This window comes from Dendrobates tinctorius, unplaced genomic scaffold (assembly GCF_039654945.1).
Source record: "Dendrobates tinctorius isolate UK_male_01 unplaced genomic scaffold, ASM3965494v1 ptg000115l, whole genome shotgun sequence".
NCBI lineage: Eukaryota > Metazoa > Chordata > Amphibia > Anura > Dendrobatidae > Dendrobates > Dendrobates tinctorius.
The window spans coordinates 15,800,911-15,820,555 of record NW_027361783.1 but is presented as its reverse complement, the minus strand read 5'-3'; the positions used below and the strand labels follow the sequence as shown (position 1 = coordinate 15,820,555).

Below are 19,645 nucleotides of genomic sequence, written 5' to 3'. Positions count from 1 at the left end.
CACCAGGCCTCTCTTAAAGGGATCATTGGTATGGAAGTTAGGGCAAATCCCTCAGCGCGCCGACACTGACCCCAGGTCTCTCTTAAAGGGATCCCCGGTATGGAATTAGGACTGTTCCACTCAGCTCTGTGGTTCTGACCCCAGGGTTTCTTAAAGGGATCATTGGTATGGAAGTTAGGACAATTCCACTTAGTGTTCTGGTTCTGACCCCAGGCTCTCTTGAAGGGATCCTCAGCATGGAAGTCAGGGCAATTGCCTTCAAATGCTCTGGTACTGACCCCAGGCTCTCTTAAAGGGATTCCCGGTATGGAAGTGAGGGCAAATCCACTCTGCACTTTGGTACTGACCCCAGGCCTCTCTTAAAGGGATCTCTGGTATGGAAGTTAGGGTAAATCCCTCAGCGCTCTGATTCTCACCCCAGGCTTCTATTAAAGGGATCATTGGTATGGAAGTCAGGGAAAATCCACTCAGCGCTCTGGTTCTGACGCCAGGCCTCTCTTAAAAGGATCCCTGGTATGGAAGTTAGGACCACTCCACTCAGCGCTCTGGTTCTGACCCCAGGCTGATGGGATGATGTGGGATATTAGGGGTAGTAGTCTGGTGGCTTTGGCTAATGGGATGATGTGGATTATTAGGGGTAGTAGTCCGGTGGCTCTGGCTGATGGGATGATGTGGGATATTAGGGAAGTAGTTCAGTGGCTCTGACGGAATGATGTGGGATATTATGGGTAGTAGTCTGGTGGCTGTGACAGGATGATGTGGGATATTAGGTGTAGTAGTCCGGTGGCTCTGGCTGACGGGATGACGTGGGATATTAGGGGAAGTAGTCCGGTAGCTCTGGCTGAAGGGATGATGTGGGATATTATAGTGAATGCGGCTATGCGGAGTGGGCGGGGCTATACACTCAGCTTTATATATATATATATATATATATATATATATTCATTATAATTTGTTATAAGTAGCCGTAGTTAGTTACTATGCCCGAGCAGAGCCGTGCTCTTCAGCAAGTGACACATAAAATAAAAAAAAAAACAACTTACCATCATATACGTAATAAGTGGAGTCCTTAAACACCAGGATGGCAGGGACCTCATTCAGTGTGACATACTACAAGAAAAAGAAAAAAAGGGGGGATAAAATAATGACATGTAACGTAACCCAGCCATATGGCTTCATTAGCCTGTATACCTCCAGCATTAGAATACCTTCAATTGTAATGTACTGCGACCTTGTGAAAGTCACATCCTAAAGGAAACATCCACGTGGGACGTATCTGCTGCAGAATTTACAACACGTTTTTTGCAATGGCAAAATTCAAACTAAATTGTGAAGATACTGCTGCATTGCAAACCGGGAAATCGGAGCGGAATATCAGCCACGTTGGTCGATGTAGCTTAGAATTTATAACAATACTTCAGCATTTAAAGTGTTAAAAGGGTTTTCCAGGAAGTAAAATGCTTCCTTAATCCTTTCCTATGCCCGAAATGAGCTGTAAATATCTGCTCAGTGAAGGGAATTAATGAGAGAGAGAGAGATGCAGAAGACATTATTTCCCCCCAATTTCAGCTATTACACTATGAGTGTTCAGGCCTATTTTGGGGATCCAAATATGGGTTAAAAATAAGTTTATGCCACTGTCATTCTGGATTTTCAATTATGCAGTTTCATAAAAAAAAAAAAATTATATATATATATATATATATATATATATATATATATATATATATATATATATATATATATATACCCATTAAGTTCAACTGAGAGATGGCAGAAGATATTCAATGATAGGTGCAACCATAATGCATGAACCTGGGGCTGAGCAATTATGGCAAAAAAATTAAATCTCCTTAAAAAAAAAAATAATAAAAAAATAATAATCTACTCCTTTGGCGCTTCTGTGGCAAGGCTTCCTGACGGGCTCAATACCCTGGCCTGCAGCAACACATAGTCAAAGCGAGACGGCTGCAGCTGTCATGTGTTGATATAATACCAAAAAATAAAGGTAGACATGATAGTGTTGATAAAATCCATCAAAAGATCAATCCACAGGTCATTCAACAGTCAAGAATAAAAAATGAGAAGTAGCAGGACGTCAGCATCATCCATTTTATTCAGAGACAGATACAAAACGAGAATATCTCGGCTTACACAGAAGTCCTTATCAAGGGTGGAACATATTTTTTGTACCTCCCCCTAATAATGTGGATTATTGGTATGGTGATGTGCTACTTCTTTTTATTATTCAAAGTTAACCCAACCCAATATTGCTGCAAGCCAGAATGCTGAGCCCGGCAGGACACCGAGGGAAGCGTTTACACGGACCTGTGAGGGAACTTTCCACAGCGCATCTAATGACATGTGTCATTCATTCAACACAATTACTTATTAAAGAAGAACTAGCAGAAAATATTATGTCTTCCATCTGTGTAAATGTGCATGTAATTGAGTGCAAGTCCAAAATACTCTCACCTTGCTCAGTTTCCAGCACCTCTTCAGTCCTTTTCTCACTCTCGTGACGGAGATTCCGACTCACTGGGTCATGGTGACGTTTATGGGCGAGTCGAAATTTGTTTCGTAGGTTTACATTGTTAAATTTCACACGTCAACCCCCGTGTCAATCGGTGAATTAGAATTGCAAGCATGTGAGAAGACCGGGGCGGTGCTGGAAACAGGGGAAGGCGGCGATCAGTTAGAATATTACTACCCTTAACCTCTTCATGACCCAGCCTATTTTGTCCCTAATGCCATTTTTGCAATTCTGACCAGTGTCCCTTTATGAGGTAATAAGTCAGGAACGCTTCAATGGATCCTAGCGATTCTGAGACTGTTTTTTCCTGACATTTTGGGCTTCATGGTAGTGGTAAATTTAGGTCAATATTTTTTGCGTTTATTTGTGAAAAAAAAAATCGGAAATATGGTAAAAAATTGTGAAAATTTCACAATTTTCAAATTTCAGTAAAACCAGAATGTGACACAAAATAGTTAATAAATAACATTTCCCACACGTCTACTTTACATCAGCACAATTTTGGAAACAAATTTTTTTTTTTGTTAGGACGTTATAAGGGTTAAAAGTTGACCAACGGTTTCTCATTTTTACAACAAAATTTACAAAACCATTTTTTTTAGGGACCACCTCACATTTGAAGTCAGTTTGAGGGGTCTATATGGCTGAAAATACCCAAAAGTGACACCATTCTAAAAACGGCACCCCTCAAGCTGATCAAAACCACATACAAGAAGTTTAATAACCCTTCAGGTGTTTCACAACAGCAGAAACAACATGGAAGGAAAAAATGAACATTTTACTTTTTAGTCACAAAAATAATCTTTTAGCAACAATTTTTTTATTTACCCAAGGGTAAAAGGAGAAAGTGGACCCCAAAAAGTTGTCCTATTTGTCCTGAGTACACTGAAACCACATATGTGAGGGGAACCACTGTTTAGGTGCACAGCAGGACTCGGAAGGGAAGGAGACACCATATCGTGTTTGGAGAGCCCCTGTGTGCCCAAACTTTGGAGCCCCCCCCCCTCACAAAAGACCCCATTTTGGAAACTAGACCCCTAAGGAACTTATCTAGATGCATAGTGAGCACTTTGAACCCCCAGGCAACAGGATAAAATGGATTCTAAAATTTGTTGGGGAATTTCTCCTGAGTACACCGATACCTAATATGTAGTCATAAACCACTGTTTGGGCACACGGCAGGGCTTGGAAGGGAAGGAGCGCCATTTGACTTTTTGAATGGAAAATTAGCTCCAATCGTTAACGGACACCATGTCGCATATGGAGAGCCCCTGTGTGCCTAAACAGTGAAAAACCCCCACAAGTGACCCCATTTTGGAAACTAGACCCCCCCAAGGAACTTATCCAGAAGTTTGGTGAGCACTCTGAACCCCCCAAGTGCTTAACAGAAGTTTATAACGCAGAGCCGTGAAAATAAAAAATAATTTTCCTCAAAAAATGATTTATTAGCACGCAATTTTTTTATTTTCTCAAGGGTAACAAGAGAAATTAGACCCCCAAAGTTGTTGTGCATTTTTTCCCCTGAGTACGCTGATGCCCCATATGTTGGGGTAAACCACTGTTTGGGCACACGTCGGGGCTTGGAAGGGAAGGAGCACCGTTTGACTTTTTGAACGCAAAATTGGCTGGAATCAATGGTGGCGCCATGTTGAATTTGGAGACCCCCCTGATGTGCCTAAATAGTGGAAACCCCTCAATTCTAACTCAACCCTAACCCCAACACACCCCTAACCCTAATCCCAACCCTAACCACAAGCCTAACCCTGATCCCAACCCCAACACACCCCTAACCCTAATCTTAACCCTAATTTCAACCCAAACCCCAATTCCAATCGTAACCCTAATTCCAACCCCAACTCTAATTCTAACCCTAAATCCAACCCTAACCCTAAGTTCCAACCCTAACTCTAACCCTAATGGAAAAATAAAAATAAATATATTTTTTTTATTTTATTATATTTCCCTACCTATGGGGGTGATAAACGGGCGTTATTTACTTTTTTTTTATTTTGATCACTGTGATAGGGTTTATCACAGTGATCAAATTGTACCTGAAATGAATGAATGAATCTGCGGGCCAGAAGATTCGGCGGGTGCAATGCGCATGCGCCCGCCATTTTGGAAGATTGCGGCGCCCATGGATGATGCAGCAGGGGTACCCGGGGGGGGAATCAGAAGGCGGGGGAGCGGAGGGCAGGGTACAGGGAGCAAATACTGACGGCGGCGGCAGATCAGTCGATGGGGGGGGGTCAGATCGCGGTCTCCAGCCATGGCCGATGAAATTACAGCATCTGTTATAGATGGATTGCAATATTTCACCAAATTTCATTGGTGAAATATTATATTTGCTCTGATTGGCTGTTGAAAGTGAAACAGCCAATCAGTGCAATCGTAGCCACGGGTGGGCAAAGCCACCCCCCCTGGGGTGAAGTACAAAGCCCCCTGTACCTGCGGGTCGGGTGACCCCGGTCACCCTACCTGTGGGAACGCGATCTCCCCATGACACAGCATATGCGTCACAGGTTGGAATGGCACAGACTTTCATGACGCATACGCTGTGTCACAGGTCGGGAAGGGGTTAAACTACATATACATTTACACAGATTTAGGACATAAAAAGTGTTATGGGACTGCTTAACTTGTAAACTGGTTAGACTGGGTTGGGATGAAAGCCAGATGGTCACTAATTATATTTATTACAATTTTTGGAGGGCATGGAATGAAAATGGAAAGACCACAGGGATCGGTTTGATAGGGCCAACCCTTGCCCCCTCTTCTGGAGCAATAAAGGGAATATCACAGAAACGAGTTAACCCACTTACACAAAAAGGTGAGGAGACAGAAAATACTCTTACTCAAGGAGGTGGCATAAAAAGATGAGGCATTTAGGGAATGGAGCATACTAGCATTAAAGGGGATCTGTCACCCCATTTTTGGACAATCAGCTGCAGCCACCGCCATCAGGGGCTTATCTACAGCATTCTGTAATGCTGTAGATAAGCCCCCGATGTAACCTAAGAGATAAGAAAAAAAGAGTTAGATTATAATCACCCCGGCGTTCGGTCAGGTCCGATGGGTGTCGCCGTCCCGTCCAGCGCCTCCCATCTTCATACGATGACGTCCTCCTCCTTGCTTCTCCCTCGGCTCCTTCGCAGGCGTACTTTCTCTGCCCTATTGAAGGCAGAGCAGAGTACAGCAGCGCGCAGGCGTCGGAGCTCTCTGACCTTTCCCGTCGCCTGCGCACTGCAGTAATTTACTCTGCCCTCAACAGGGCAGGTAAAGTACGCGTGCGCAGGAGCCGAGGGAAAATCAAGGAGGAGGACGTCATCGTATGAAGATGGGAGGCGCTGGACCGGACCACAACACCCACCCCCCCGATGAGCATAATTTAATGTGTTCTTCTTATTTTTCAGGTTTCATCGGGGGCTTATCTACAGCATTACAGAATGCTGTAGATAAGCCCCTGATGGCCAAAAATTAGGTGACAGAGTCCCTTTAAATGAGGGAGGAGGCGAAAGGGGAGATGTTACCTTTGCAGGCTCCACTAAGAGAACATAAGTAGGTGGGCGCTTAACAGTTGGGCTACGTATTCATAAGGAACACTTCAGTAATTGCAAGCTGGCGGTTTCCTGGATTTGTGTGGCAGTCCTGTACCAGTCGTTCTCCACAGGAGGGATCTCTCTAAGGCAGAGCTCCTCTGACCAATCAAGGAATTCTGCAGCCCTACTCCCACCAATGTTAACACAGCTCTGCTGTGGCGGTGTGGCAAAATTTTATTTTAGATTCTCAGAAAAATCAGAATCGTGCAGCATTCTGACAGTGATCTAATCAAATTCATTTGATTATTCGCCTAGCCCTACAGGAGCTAATCAGCTCTAAGGAGAGAGAGAGAGAGACAGAGAGAGAGAGATCAGCTCTAAGGAGAGAGAGAGAGACTTTTTTTCTCTGCCAGAACGGCTTTTAGGCTACTTTCACACATCAGTTTTTTGCCGTCAGGCAGGATCCGGCTTTTTTTTTTAGAAAAAACGGATCCGGCATAAATTTTGGAGAACTGTAGAAACGGATCCGTTTTTTTGCTGGATCCGTCTCTGTTCCTGGGGGCTGGCCAATTGGATCTGAGCATGCGCAGACTTAAAAAAACCGGATCCGGTGGCTGGATCCGTCTTTTTCTGGATCCGGCGCCCATAGACTTTCATTGTAGCAAAAAGCTGGAAGCGCCGGATCCGGCGCTTCCGGCTTTTTCGCCGGAGACAAAAAACGTTACAGTAGCCGTTTTTTCCCAGACGCCGGAATGAGACAAGTTGCCGGATCCGGCAAAAAACGGATGAAACGCAATGCCATCCGGCACGATCCGGCGCTAATGCAAGTCAATGGGGAAAAACCGGATCCGGCATTGCATTTTGCCGGATCCGGTTTTACAAAAAAAAGCCGGATCGTGCCTGAAGGCAAAAAACTGATGTGTGAAAGAGGCCTAAGGGTTAAAAAACATGACTGGAAACTTTTCCGGGCATGCTCAGTTTAAAAAAGCGGGTCTGCTGCAGAAAAAAAACGTTACTATGTCCGTCTACTCCACACGCTGAAATACCAACGAATCCATCAAATAACGGATGCAACCGACGACCATCCGTCGCAATCCGCCGCTAATGCAAGTCAATGAGAAAAAAATGGATTCCGCCAAAAAAACCAAACAGATCCATTTTTTTCAAAAAAGGGCGGATTTCGACTGATGTCAAAAGACTGAAGTGTGAAAGAGGCCTAAAAGAGCACGTTTTCTCTCCTGATCCCAACTGTCAATCGACTGGATCAACATTCGGACGAATAATATTACACATTTAGATAAATAATTACGGTAGATCTTTTAAATACTTTTAATATTTTTTTAATGAAAATAGATATTTTCTGATGTGACCAATTCTGAGGGCAAAATCCCACTGATGAATCCCATTTCCCGGCAGATTATAGTATGTCATATGTTGTCAGGTCCGGAGCTTGCTTCATTTCCGGCAGATGATCACTGTATTACGCAGCCATCATCTGCCTCTAACAGCAGCGAGAAGAGTAGAGCTCTACGTGTTGTTTTTAGCAACTTTAATCCCACCATCAATCTGAGAGTGTGTTTAGATAAAAACTGGAATGACAAGAAGCGCAAGAGGGTCTTACCCGGATTACAAAGGAAGGAGTAAAATGGGATTTGCTCACCTGGGGAGGGGCTGTGAAAGCTACAACCCCCTTTATTAGCTTTAAAGCAAAATACGGCTGCTGCAGATCCACCAGACAGATAGTAAAGCAAGCTTGGAGATGTGAAAGTGTATATAATACCACTTTCCACATATTGGAATATGTTAGCGCTATATAAAAATAAAGACTTTTATTATCTGTGAAGTAATAGAGATGTCTGGCACTGGTATGGTATTGCAGTATAATGTATACGCAAACAGATGATTGCAGGTTCTAATCCCCTAGGGGAACTTAAAAACATGCTAAAAAAATAAAGGCTTTTCAAAAATATAAAATTATATTTTTATTACTTATTAAAAATAATTAAAAAAAAAAACATTTAGCATCGCTGCATCCTTAAAAAAGTCAGATCTACCAAAACATAAAATTAACGAACCAGACTGTTAAACAACAGTCACCAGAACTACAGCTTTTCGGCTGTCGCAACTCTGCAAAAATTCCAATAAGAATCACTAAGGCTATGTGCACACGGTGCGGATTCACCTGCGGATTTTTCCGTGCGGATTTTGCACAATCCGCAGGTCAAAAGACCTGCAGTTTACCTGCGGATTGCTCTGCGGTTTTGCCCTGCGGTTTATCATCTCCACAATGCAGGAGCTGGCAAACCGCAGCGGAATCCGCAGAAAAGAATGACATGTCAATTCTTTCTGTGGATTTGAAACCGCAAGCAAAACCGCGCGGAAAAATCCGCACCGTCTGCGCAGCGGTTTCAATTTCCCATAGGCTAGAATGGTACTGTAATTCACCTGCAGTTCTGCTGCGGATCCGCAGCAGAATCCGCACCGTGTGCACATAGACTAAGTGATAGAAGCATTTGGTATCGCCGTAATTGTATGGACCTGGAGAATCATATTGATAAGTCACTTTTACCATACGCCATAAAAAGAAAACCCAAAAATCAATTGAAGAAATAGCATTTTTTCCACTTTCACTGCACTTGGAATTTTTTTTTTTTTTTTACCGTTTTCCAATACGTTTAATGGCACAATGAATGGCGTCATTCAAAACTACAACTCGCCCACAAAAAGCAAGCCCTCAAATGGCTATGTGGATGGATAACTAAAACAAAAACTATGGCTCTTGGGAGAATGAGAGAAAAAAACTGCAAATCTATATAGTCGAGAAGGGGTTAATGGTTATGGTAATGAATACCTGTCTAATCTGGAGATTGAACTTTTTCTTCAGGCGGAGCGACTTTTACATGGAACAGCTTTAGGCCATTTTTTCACTGTGTGGACCATTTCTATACTTCTATATTCCTTCACTAAGCACTATAGTAAATGGTTACCTCGGGTAAGACCTCTTCTGAAGCAGAAAAGAAGTAGGTATATACAATAAGTTCAGACGCAACTTCAATGAATTTTTCCTGTGAAAAGAAATATTTTCAAAAAATAAGCAAGAAAAAAAACAGAAGAAAAAAAACCTAAACTAAATTTATAATACAAAAATGTAAGAAAAAATTGTTTCATCCAAAATTAGAACTTTTTCACTCTAGTGTAATGCTCATGGTTATAAAGGAGCAACTCCATTAGAATGGGTGAGGCAGGGTAGCCGAGTACATGAGAATTATACAAATATAGAATTGTACGGTATCAGTCTAGTGTAAGTATTAAAGGGAAGCTGTCAGTAAAACACCCCCCAACGGCAGATAAAGGGCAGATAGGTCTTTGAAATCCATGGATGCCTTTATATCTTATATTGCCATTTATATGCAAATGAGACGTTAAGTGCTCTAGGTGTGAAAGAGCACTTAAACCTTTTCCTCCCAAGGTTGCTTCCCCTTCCAGCAGCAGCCTCTTCAGCTTGAATGATAGCTCACTATCTGCATGACGTCAAGGACCAGGCAAGGAAATCAGCTAAAGAGGTTGGTGCTGGGTGGGCAAAAAACCTCAGGAGACAGTGGCTTGTTAATGGATCTGGGCGTGATGGCACACTTAACTTCCATTTTCATATGAATGAAAGCATTCATTTCTTAGGAATGCAGCAACAGATAGAAGATACAAAAGGTGTCCATGGATTTACATTTCAAAAACCTATATGCGGTTTAGGGGGAAGGGGGTGACTGTTGATTTTATTTACAGATTCTCTTTAAAGCGAACCCGACATCTGAACCACAGGCAGCATGTATCAGACCCTGGCTACATGATCTCAGCCACTTAAGTTTGACTCTGAAACTATGCAACATTTCAGAAGAAAACAGTAGTAGAGTAGTGATGAGCGAGTATGCTCGGTGCTCAGGTGATCTCTGAGTATTTGGCTGTGTGCAGAGATTTAGTGTTTGTCACCGCAGCTGCATGATTTGTGGCTGCTAGACAGCCTGAATACATGTGGGAATTCCTAACAAACAGGCAATCCCCACATGTATTCAGGCTGTCTAGCAGCCGCCAATCATGCAGCTGGGGCTACAAACACTACATCTCCGAGCACCTCCAAATACTCAGATATCACCAGAGCAACAAACATACTCGCTCATCACTATAGTAGAGGCAATAAAACAGACTTTAAAACCCGCCCGGGACAGAGCCAAACGGGAGACTAGGTCAACAAGCAGATCTTCGGCGGCATCTCCCCTCCCGTTGCCCTGTCTGTGAGTGTATAGAGACAGATTCTCCTGACAACACATCTGTATATACAGCAGATTTTTTAGCCCATACCATAAGACACTTAAAAAGATTGGCAGTTCTCTAACAAAACTAAAAAATACAATGACTCACCTTCAGGGTTGATTCAACACCGACATACACAAACAGCACACGATGACGTTTTTGCACGTGATCAAACATCTGCTGGCTTGGGAGCGGTCGGATTAATGGCCTGAAATAGAGATATATATATATGATGTAAAATAAGTTACAAAAAAAACTCAAAACCGCACTCAGATTTACCATTAGAACACCAAACTACAGCACAATGACTATGAACAGGTAAATAAGGGGAATAAATTAGTAAGAAAGTATAAACTCAGGTTTTCAATACAGGCCAACTTAGACAAAAAGCACTTGAGGGTCTGATCCTTGGGGGGATGAGTTGTAGATTTTGAATGCCACCATTCAAATTACCATATACTGTAGTGAAAATCAATAAGAAACTCCACGTGCTGTGAAATGGTGAATAGAAAAATGCAAATACGCAATTATTTGGGGCTTAAATTTGACAGCGTTCACTGGAAAAATTACCTGGAAAAAAACTTGCCCATTTACTTTTTATTATGAATTCGTGAACATTTTTGAAATTGGCAAAAACAGGTTTGTTTCTCACTTCCTGACACCCGTAACTTTTTAATTTGTCCGTCGATGGAGCTCTACGAGCGCTTGTTTTTTGTGTGGCCAGTGGAATTTTTATTGATGTCATTTTGATCACTTTTTTTTGCAAACTGCTGTTTCGCCAAAAATTAAAACAATCAAGCAACTTGATCTTTTTATCCAAAATTGAGCATCCACTGTATGGGATAAATACTCTCATCTTTTATTATTTTGGAAGATTCTGCAAAAAATATGTATTCCTTTGCTTTTTTTCCCCCATTTTTAAGCAGGTCCTTTATCTTGAACTTGTGATCTCTTGATCACCTATGCAATACACTGCAACTCAACCCGATCTTTTATGAAGCCTCGCTATATATGGGCCATATCACCTGAATCACACCTTATGATCATATCACACAGGGTTAGAGGTGACAGCTGCCACTTTGCAGACTTTTAAATGCCGATATCATGCTTGACAAGTGATTAAACTGATGCGATCGGAGCTGTCAGATCTCTTGATGCTTCAAGTTATTTTCTTTGTACATTGGCTAGCACCACACATTTAATAAATTAGTGCCTACTCATTAATTAATTGCCCCACTGCGATAGATTTGGCCCATTTCGACATCTTGAAGATGCAGCCAGTTTTCAGCATAGCTCTATGAGGGCTTGCATTTTTTTGGTGTGACGAGTCATCAATGTCTGGTCGGCTGGGGTTTGACACCCGACACCCCCGCCGATCAGCTGAAATTCAGTGTCGGCGGCGGCCACCGGCTGGAAGTACTTCCTTGCAAAGCTGGCTGGCTATTTGTAGTGGCCGGGGGTTGTTACTGCATATCTGCCTCCTATTAATATGAATAGGAGGCGGATGTGTAGTACCATGTGGCGGCCACTACAAATAGATGGCCAGCTTCGCAAGCAAGCACTTCCGGCTGGTGGCCGCCAAAATCAGCTGATCGGCAGGGGTGCTGGGTAGTGATGGGCGAGTAGCATTGCTGCTAACAAACAGGCATTCTACACATGTAATCAGTCTGTCCGGCAGTCGCAAATCATGCAGCTGAAAAGACGAAAACTAAATCTCGGAGATCACCTGAGCATGCTCAGGGAAATGCGAGAAATGAGTATACTCGCTCATCACTAGTGCTGGATGTTGTAGCCCGGTCGATCAGACATTGATGACCTATCCTAAGGATACGCCATCAATGTAAAAGTAGTGGACAGCCTCTTTAAGGCCATCTTGTCTAAAGCCCCCTTTACATTTAGCGATGCACCAGCGATCCCGACCACGATATGACCCGGTCAGGATCACTGGTGCATCGCTAAATGATCGCTAGTGAGCTGCCACACAGGCAGATCTCACAGCGATGCAGCAGCGGTCGCTACTTAACTTTCAGACGCAGCGACGATGACGTCCTCCCGCCCGCGTCGGCGCCAGCAGGAAGCAGCCGATGAGAAATGGACGTGGACGATCTCGTGCGATCAGCGATAGCCAGTAGCCAGCGGGGGAGCCGGTCGGAGGTAAGTATCACATGTAGCGATATCGCTGCTGCGTCACAAAATCGGTGACGCTTTAGCGATATCGGTATGTGTAAAACCCCCTTTAGTTTATATCAGTTACATACACAATAGAAGATTAGGAAATCTCTCCAAGTATGTAAAAGGAAGAAAGTAATTATAAATGTAACTATTTGCAGCTAAAAATTGCATTTCATGTTGGTCATCTAAAAATTCAGCTCAATACTTACCCAGCAACTCGATTTGCAAATTCAACAATATCCTCCTTAGTTCTAGGACCCCGATAGTTGTAGGCCATATCAGCCTTCAACCTGTGCATTGAAAATAAGCATAAAGGGTAATAATTCAGAAAATGTCAGAATGGATAGAAAACCACATTACTGAACACAATATAAATGAAGTCTCTGTAAACTTATAATCACAAGTGTCTTTTCGATATTCATGAAGTCTAGCCCAAAGTAGGTTTGTGGAAGGATTTTAGTCCTAGTCAGCCTATGGGTCTAGAATCTAATCAGCTTAACCGCTATGGTGTATTAAAATGTGATGCTAAACAACCCATGTTAAAGAAAAGAAAAATAATGAAGAAAAAACAGAAATACAGTCAGGAATGATTGAAAATGTGCTGTATTTAAAGAATGTCTACCCATAATTCTTTTGAACATTCTAACGCTTTAAGAAATAATTATTTCAAAAATACTTTTCCACGTGGCCATCTCGGAACTTATTTTTTTCCTCAAGTCGGAATGCCCCCTTTCATATAAAATGCTTTATTATATGCCAAGAAGTACAACCACTAAATAAGGGGTCCAGAACATTTGGCTTCTCTTCACCCGCACAACTGCAGTGAGGAGGAGCTTGTACCACAGGTCTAACATGCACCCAACGCTCCATCAATGGCTGACGGTAACATTTGGGAACAGTGCTCGGATGGCAGCTAACTCAATAGACTTACAATGGAGAGGACTCCATCATCTGGTAAGTAGAGTAACAGGACATGAAAAAATAAAGAGTGGATAAGGCCAGATTCACACATCCAGGTTTCACCGTCCAAAGCCAAGACTGGTAGCAGGTCTCGTTTCACTGTATGTACGTAAGGGTGCATCTCACAATATTAAAATATCCTCAAAAAGTGAACTTATTTCAGTTCTTCAATACAAAAAACTCTAGTTAAATAGAGTCATTACAAACAGAGTGATTGATTTCAAGTGGTTATTTCTGTTAATGTTGATGATTATGGCTTACAGCCAATAAAAACCCAAAAGTCATGAGGTGCCACAGCCTGGTTTCCTCCATGCCACGCCGAATTGATGCGGTAATTGATGCAAAAGGAGCCCCGACCAAGTATTGAGTGCATTTACTGAACATACATTTCAGTAGGCCAACATTTCGGATTTTAAAATAATTTTTTCAAGCAAGTGTTATAAAGTATTCTAATTTACTGAGATAATGACGTTTGGGTTTTCATTGGATGTAAGCCATAATCATCAACATTAACAGAAATAAACACTTGAAATAGATCACTCTGTGTGTAATGACTCTATATAATAGATGAGTTTCACTTTTTGTATTGAACAGAAATAAATTAACTAACGCACAGCGAATGGCCGCGCTCGCTGTGCACAGACCTCCATTGCTAACGCAACGAGGGTACCTTGCGCTAGCGTGATTGACGAAAATAGTCAATTTTGCCTATCAGTGTTAGTGCATCCATTTAACGGATGCGTTAAACGAATGCCACTAACGCAATGGGAACCTAGCCTTAGAAATAAGTCAAAGCAATACTCACAGTTTTATAGTTGGGAATCCCCGGACCCCAAATTCGGAAGCAATGCCTGCAATATGGAAAAATTGAGTAAAATCATCACATATGATAGACGTATGGAGATGTGGAGTAGTGGTACAAGATTCTACAGCTTTAAGGAGGATATCTGTCTTCTCTACACTATATTGATGCGTAGTACTTACTGTCATGATCCAGACCGGGTTTTGAGTCCCGTCTTTCTCTGTCCCGGTCTGATCATGTCAGGGGTTAACTTTTCTCAGCCTCAGTCTGATTTTAGGTTTGCTATTTAACTCCACTGCATTCTGCAGGCGGTGTCAGTTATAGTTCTGCCTACGGCATGTGTATCTGACTCTGGTATATCTTGATTTGTCCTGCTGGGATCCGACTTGCCCCGTGTCTATTTATTCCTTCTGTCCATCCTGACTCAGTGTCTCCCTGTAAGATTGTTGACTCCCTGTTTTTTTTTTTAACTTGGCTTGTATTCGGATCTGCTTCTGTCTTTTTTTTTGGCTTATCCGCCCCTGACCAGTTCTGACCTCTTCGGCTTGTTTGTGACCTTGAGATTGCTTATTCCTTCAGTACTGTGCTATTGTCTATTTTCTGACCCGGCTAGTCTGACTATTCTGCTGCCATCTGGTGGGCGTCGAGAGAACGCAGGACCTCGTGAAAATGACCAATTCTCCAAACAACCATGAAGAGATTTGCTATATCACCAATGAGCAGCCATTCCCTGAGTAGATGACCAGATGTGAACAGGTTACACTGTCACCATGTTTATTATGAGAGGCTTTAAAAGGGGTTGTTACATCCACCGCACTCCAAGGACCCATGCATTACATAAATGGCCACTTCCACACTCCCTGCATTCCCCTCAATAACCACCATACTAATTCAGCTCATGTATCTGGAAATACTGGATTTACTGAAGATGACCCTGAAGTCCACGAGCATGTTGTCTTGTCAAGGACGATTACAGCCTTCTTTAGGAAACGCTATAAAATGCCGTATTTGAGCTTGGTGGCCATGCCGATGCGGCCAATATTTGTCTTTTGCTGAAGGCCATTAGATTTTTTTTTTCTTATTTCTAGCAGTTTCATTTAGACAACAGATGGACAGATCAGTTATCAAAGATCAATGATCTAACATGGTGGGACTTCACAGCAGCTGGACGGTGAGAGATTTGCTTGGCAACACATTATAGCAATACTAATCTCTTTTATACTCGTGTTAGCATAGACTAATCTGCAAGAAGAATATTTATCCTCAGGGAACATCTGTCACTCTTAGACTATGACATTTATCCTGTACTATACAAGGCTTCAAAAACCGGAAGAGATTGAAACAAGATTTAGCGTATTACAAAACAGTAGTATTTGAGCCATACAGTACTCCTATGTGCCAAGTAAAGAAATAATTATAGAAAAAACCCACGCATATTTATTAAGGTTTATTCATTATCAGCAAGATATCAAAAAGCGTAGAGATCTCCAAGATCCTATCCCAATATGTAGTAGGTGTTATTGTAATATTAGCAAATAACTCCAAATAGAAAAGTAGTATAATTCTACTCAAACTGTCGCTTACCCCATGTTCAGGGCATTGCCGTAGCTGAGGGGTCCATGGCTACGACCACTCTTATAGTGACAGTTATTAGTGGTCGTAACCACGGATACCCAAGCTACTGCAATGCCCTGAACATGGGGTAAGTGGCAGAGTGAATCAGGAGAACCATACTACATTTCCAATTGGAGGTATTTGCTAATATTACACCTACTATACTACTATATATTGGTGATGGGAATACCCCTTTAAAGAATAACCGCCGTTATAATTTTTATTTCATAAATCAATAGTATACACGAAAATAAGCAACTTTCAGATAAATCGGCTTCTTTCTCCACCAGGACTGTAACCAATGTTATGCAACCACAATGAGTCCCAGTGTTGACAGCGCAGGAGCGACACCGGTCCGGGAGGTAAGTACGCTATATGTTCTTTAAGGTTATTTGGGGCACTGAAGCAATTACAAAGGCGATGCCCAGTAGTAGACAACCACTTTAGGCTATGTGCACACGTTACGGATTCCGCTGCGGGTTTTTCCGCGTGGAAACGCAGGTAAAACCGCACGTAAAGTGACCTGCGGTTTTCCTGCGGTGTTCCTGCGGTTTTGCCCTGCGGTTTCACACCTCTACTATGGTAAAGGTATGAAACCGCTGCGGAAGCCGCACAAACAATTGACATGCTGCGGTTTGTAAACCGCAGCAAAACCGCGCGGAAAAATCCACACCGTCAGCACAGCGTTTTTGAATCCCCATAGGGTTTCATTGTACTGTACATGGTCAGCGGAACTGCTGCGTTGCCGCAGGGCCACAACCGCTGCGGAAACGCAGCAGAATCCACATCGTGTGCACATAGCCTTAAGATTATGCAGATTTTTTTTTATTTTATCAAAATACTAAAACATTTTTTAAACTAAATGGTATAAATCTGATAACGCACATTGAATATGATTAACCTGCCATTCTTACTGCACAATGAATATTGCAAGGTAAAACTGATTGGGAATGGCTGTTTTTTCCTTTATTTCCCTTATTTTTCTGTAAATTAAATAGGGGCAATAAGACAAAGCCCCACAACGTCCACAGCTTCCCAGGTCTGTGCTGACAGAAGAATAAAAAGGTTTGGCTCTTGAAAATTGAAGATGGGGAAAAAGCAACCCAAATACTTAGAGAAATGATGGACATCTTAAATGGGTTGTTGGGTCTACGGCAAAATGAAAGGCCTGTAGTCTCTCTGTGTGACTGCAGACTTGTGAATCCTCCCAGTGCACACACTGTACGCGGCAAGGATTTGCCGTGAACGACGATCAGGTATGCAATATGAATACTCCCGGACAGAACTGGTCTAGTGGTGGCACCTGGCTCCAAGAGTAATCAGTCACTAGCAGCAGATACGATACAACGGCTTCTGTATCTCACGGTCGGTTAAGCTACATACAGGTATAAGAAAAGGTGAGCTCAGTGTTGGAGAAGTCAAGTCACTATCAGCAATGCACCCTAGAAAGAGTTCACATAGCAAAAGTCTGACTGTCACTTCCAAACAGAAAGCTGGAGAGCACAGGTGTAAACTAAGAGTACGGCCATCTCTATACATAAAAACAAAACAAGGTAGCACTCTGTAGCGCTATAGCATGGAAACATGAAATATGAATTGCATTACTGCTCTAGATAATAAAAAAAACGGAGATACTTTGCACATCATTTGGCCAATTTATGAGTGCCCAGCAGCCAACAACAAGGCGATCTCCGGTTGCTGGGAACCTGCCTACCGTGAATCCTCTGTGGCGGTTTTAATTGCGGCAGGGACCTACTTACCCAGAAATGCAGGCTTCATCCTATTCATATTAGATAGGAAAAAATAAGTGCCGAGTGCAGGAGACTTCAGGAATCGCTTTCACTTTGCTGGCACCAGGTATTGCGGCAAATGTTCTCAGGAAAAAAAGCCTCAAAACCGCAACCTGTGTACAGACCCCAAAGAACAGGAATAGCGGCATTTTGGCTGCAGGGCACTTTGAGCAGCGTTCAAAACGCTCAATTGTACAGTACAAGCACAATGGATGGGATTAGGGCGCGGGATTACGAGCCACAGAAACAAAATTTCCACAACAGAAATGTATCGGATGCAGTAAGTCCGCACAGTTTAGTGACCACATGCAGATTTACCTGCGTGATTAGAATGCAGCAACAATATGCTGCGTCCATATCGCTGACACTTCCTGACCGTGGGCACACAGCACATTTACTTTATTCATTTTTTAGGCTTACAAAAGAAAGAAGACCACAAAAAGAAAAAGTGCAGATGGGAGCAAATTTGTGACACACGTGGGAACACCAAAGCAATTTCCACATTCGCTCCCTCCAAGGCGCAGAGCAAATAACTAGCAGCCATAACAGTAGTGACTTACTACTGTACTAACTTCAACTTACAAAGCTGCAATCATACCATTCTCCTGGTGCTCAATCTTACTTACCGGTCTACTTACAAAGTCAATTTTGAAAGTTTAGCCCCCCCCCCCATATACATTAAAGAGAATCTGTCAGCAGCTTTCTACTATGTAATCTGAGGACAACATCCTGCAAGGGTTAAAACACAGATTTCAGTGAGGTCTCTTATTGAGCTCCATGGTTTTGCTTGCTTGCATTGATTGTTTTAGCACCAGTAGATTATCATTGCTGGAAACAGCAGTGCATGCATGCTAGTTTGACATGCCCCCTCCTGTAATAGAAGGGCCTGGTGTGGGCGGGGTTAGCTTACTCAGCTCCGCTGTATTGCGAAATCTAAGAACTCTGTATTACATCTTCTTCACCCAGTAAACTAAGGGCTACATTGTTGGATTCAGGATCTCTTTGCCTACATCAGGCTGCTCTCAGATGACATAGGAAAAATCTGGTGACAGATTCCCTTTAAATGGCTGGCAACTACCTCAGCCAGCTCTCCCATGCACAGGAATGCGCGTTTGGCTGAACACTCCTGTGTTCTCCATGATAATGGCTTATGTCAGCCAGGAGACCATACGATCCGCAATCTGATATCGAACATGTCAGAATGCCAGATCATTTTTCCCCTGACAATAACTGTCCGTGGATCCCATGCACATTACACTGACAGTTGAACCCATTGATATCGGAAGCTTCGGGTGACAGTGTGTATCGGGGGCTATAGATCAATACACAAAGTAAAGGATTTTAAAGCATTATTACAGTGGATGATTATAGAGGTAGGTCATCTTTGGAAGCAATTTTGTTGGTTATCTGTTTTTTTTTTGTTTTACCACCCACCAATACCAGAAAATAAAAAAAGATGACTATTGCAGTAAATGTGTATCACAAACCACCTTTTAGCAAATGGGGGCAAGTATAAAGTATATGAAAAATAGGAAAAGAATAAGGTAGTGCAGCACGGGTTAATGGCAATTCACACTGTGCTTGTGTATTCTGCCTTCCTCACTTTACCCTTTGTAGATTTAATTCCTGCAATAAGAGCAGATGGTGACATTTCTAGAAAACAAACAGCTTCTAAAGAGATGTGGACAGAGACGAAATCACTTCTTCCAAAGCATCAACCTGTTGGAGGTAACAGCATCGTATCTGGCTGTTTTAAAGGGGTTGTCCAGTCCAAATCAATAGGTCTGCAGTCACTTTGTGTGACTGCAGACTTATGAATCCCCCCAGAACATGCACTGGAATTCGCTGATTTCTGACCGGAGGCTATGTATGAGTTATACATACTCCCGGCCAGTGGGCACGGCCTCGCTCCATACACTTGCTTTCAGCG

General features: G+C 42.6%; 1 protein-coding gene across 2 annotated transcripts in view; it reads right to left on the bottom strand.

Annotated features, from left to right (window-relative positions):
- TMX3 (thioredoxin related transmembrane protein 3) overlaps positions 1-19,645 on the bottom strand; it is a 100,962-nt gene that overhangs the window by 49,335 nt on the left and 31,982 nt on the right. For both annotated transcript variants that reach the window (XM_073590017.1, XM_073590018.1), the window contains exons 5-9: positions 14,315-14,360; positions 12,759-12,839; positions 10,486-10,585; positions 9,060-9,137; positions 1,044-1,110 (exon numbers count right to left, since the gene is read on the bottom strand). In XM_073590017.1, coding sequence (XP_073446118.1) covers positions 1,044-1,110; positions 9,060-9,137; positions 10,486-10,585; positions 12,759-12,839; positions 14,315-14,360 — 372 coding nt within the window. The remainder of the gene's footprint in view (positions 1-1,043; positions 1,111-9,059; positions 9,138-10,485; positions 10,586-12,758; positions 12,840-14,314; positions 14,361-19,645) is intronic.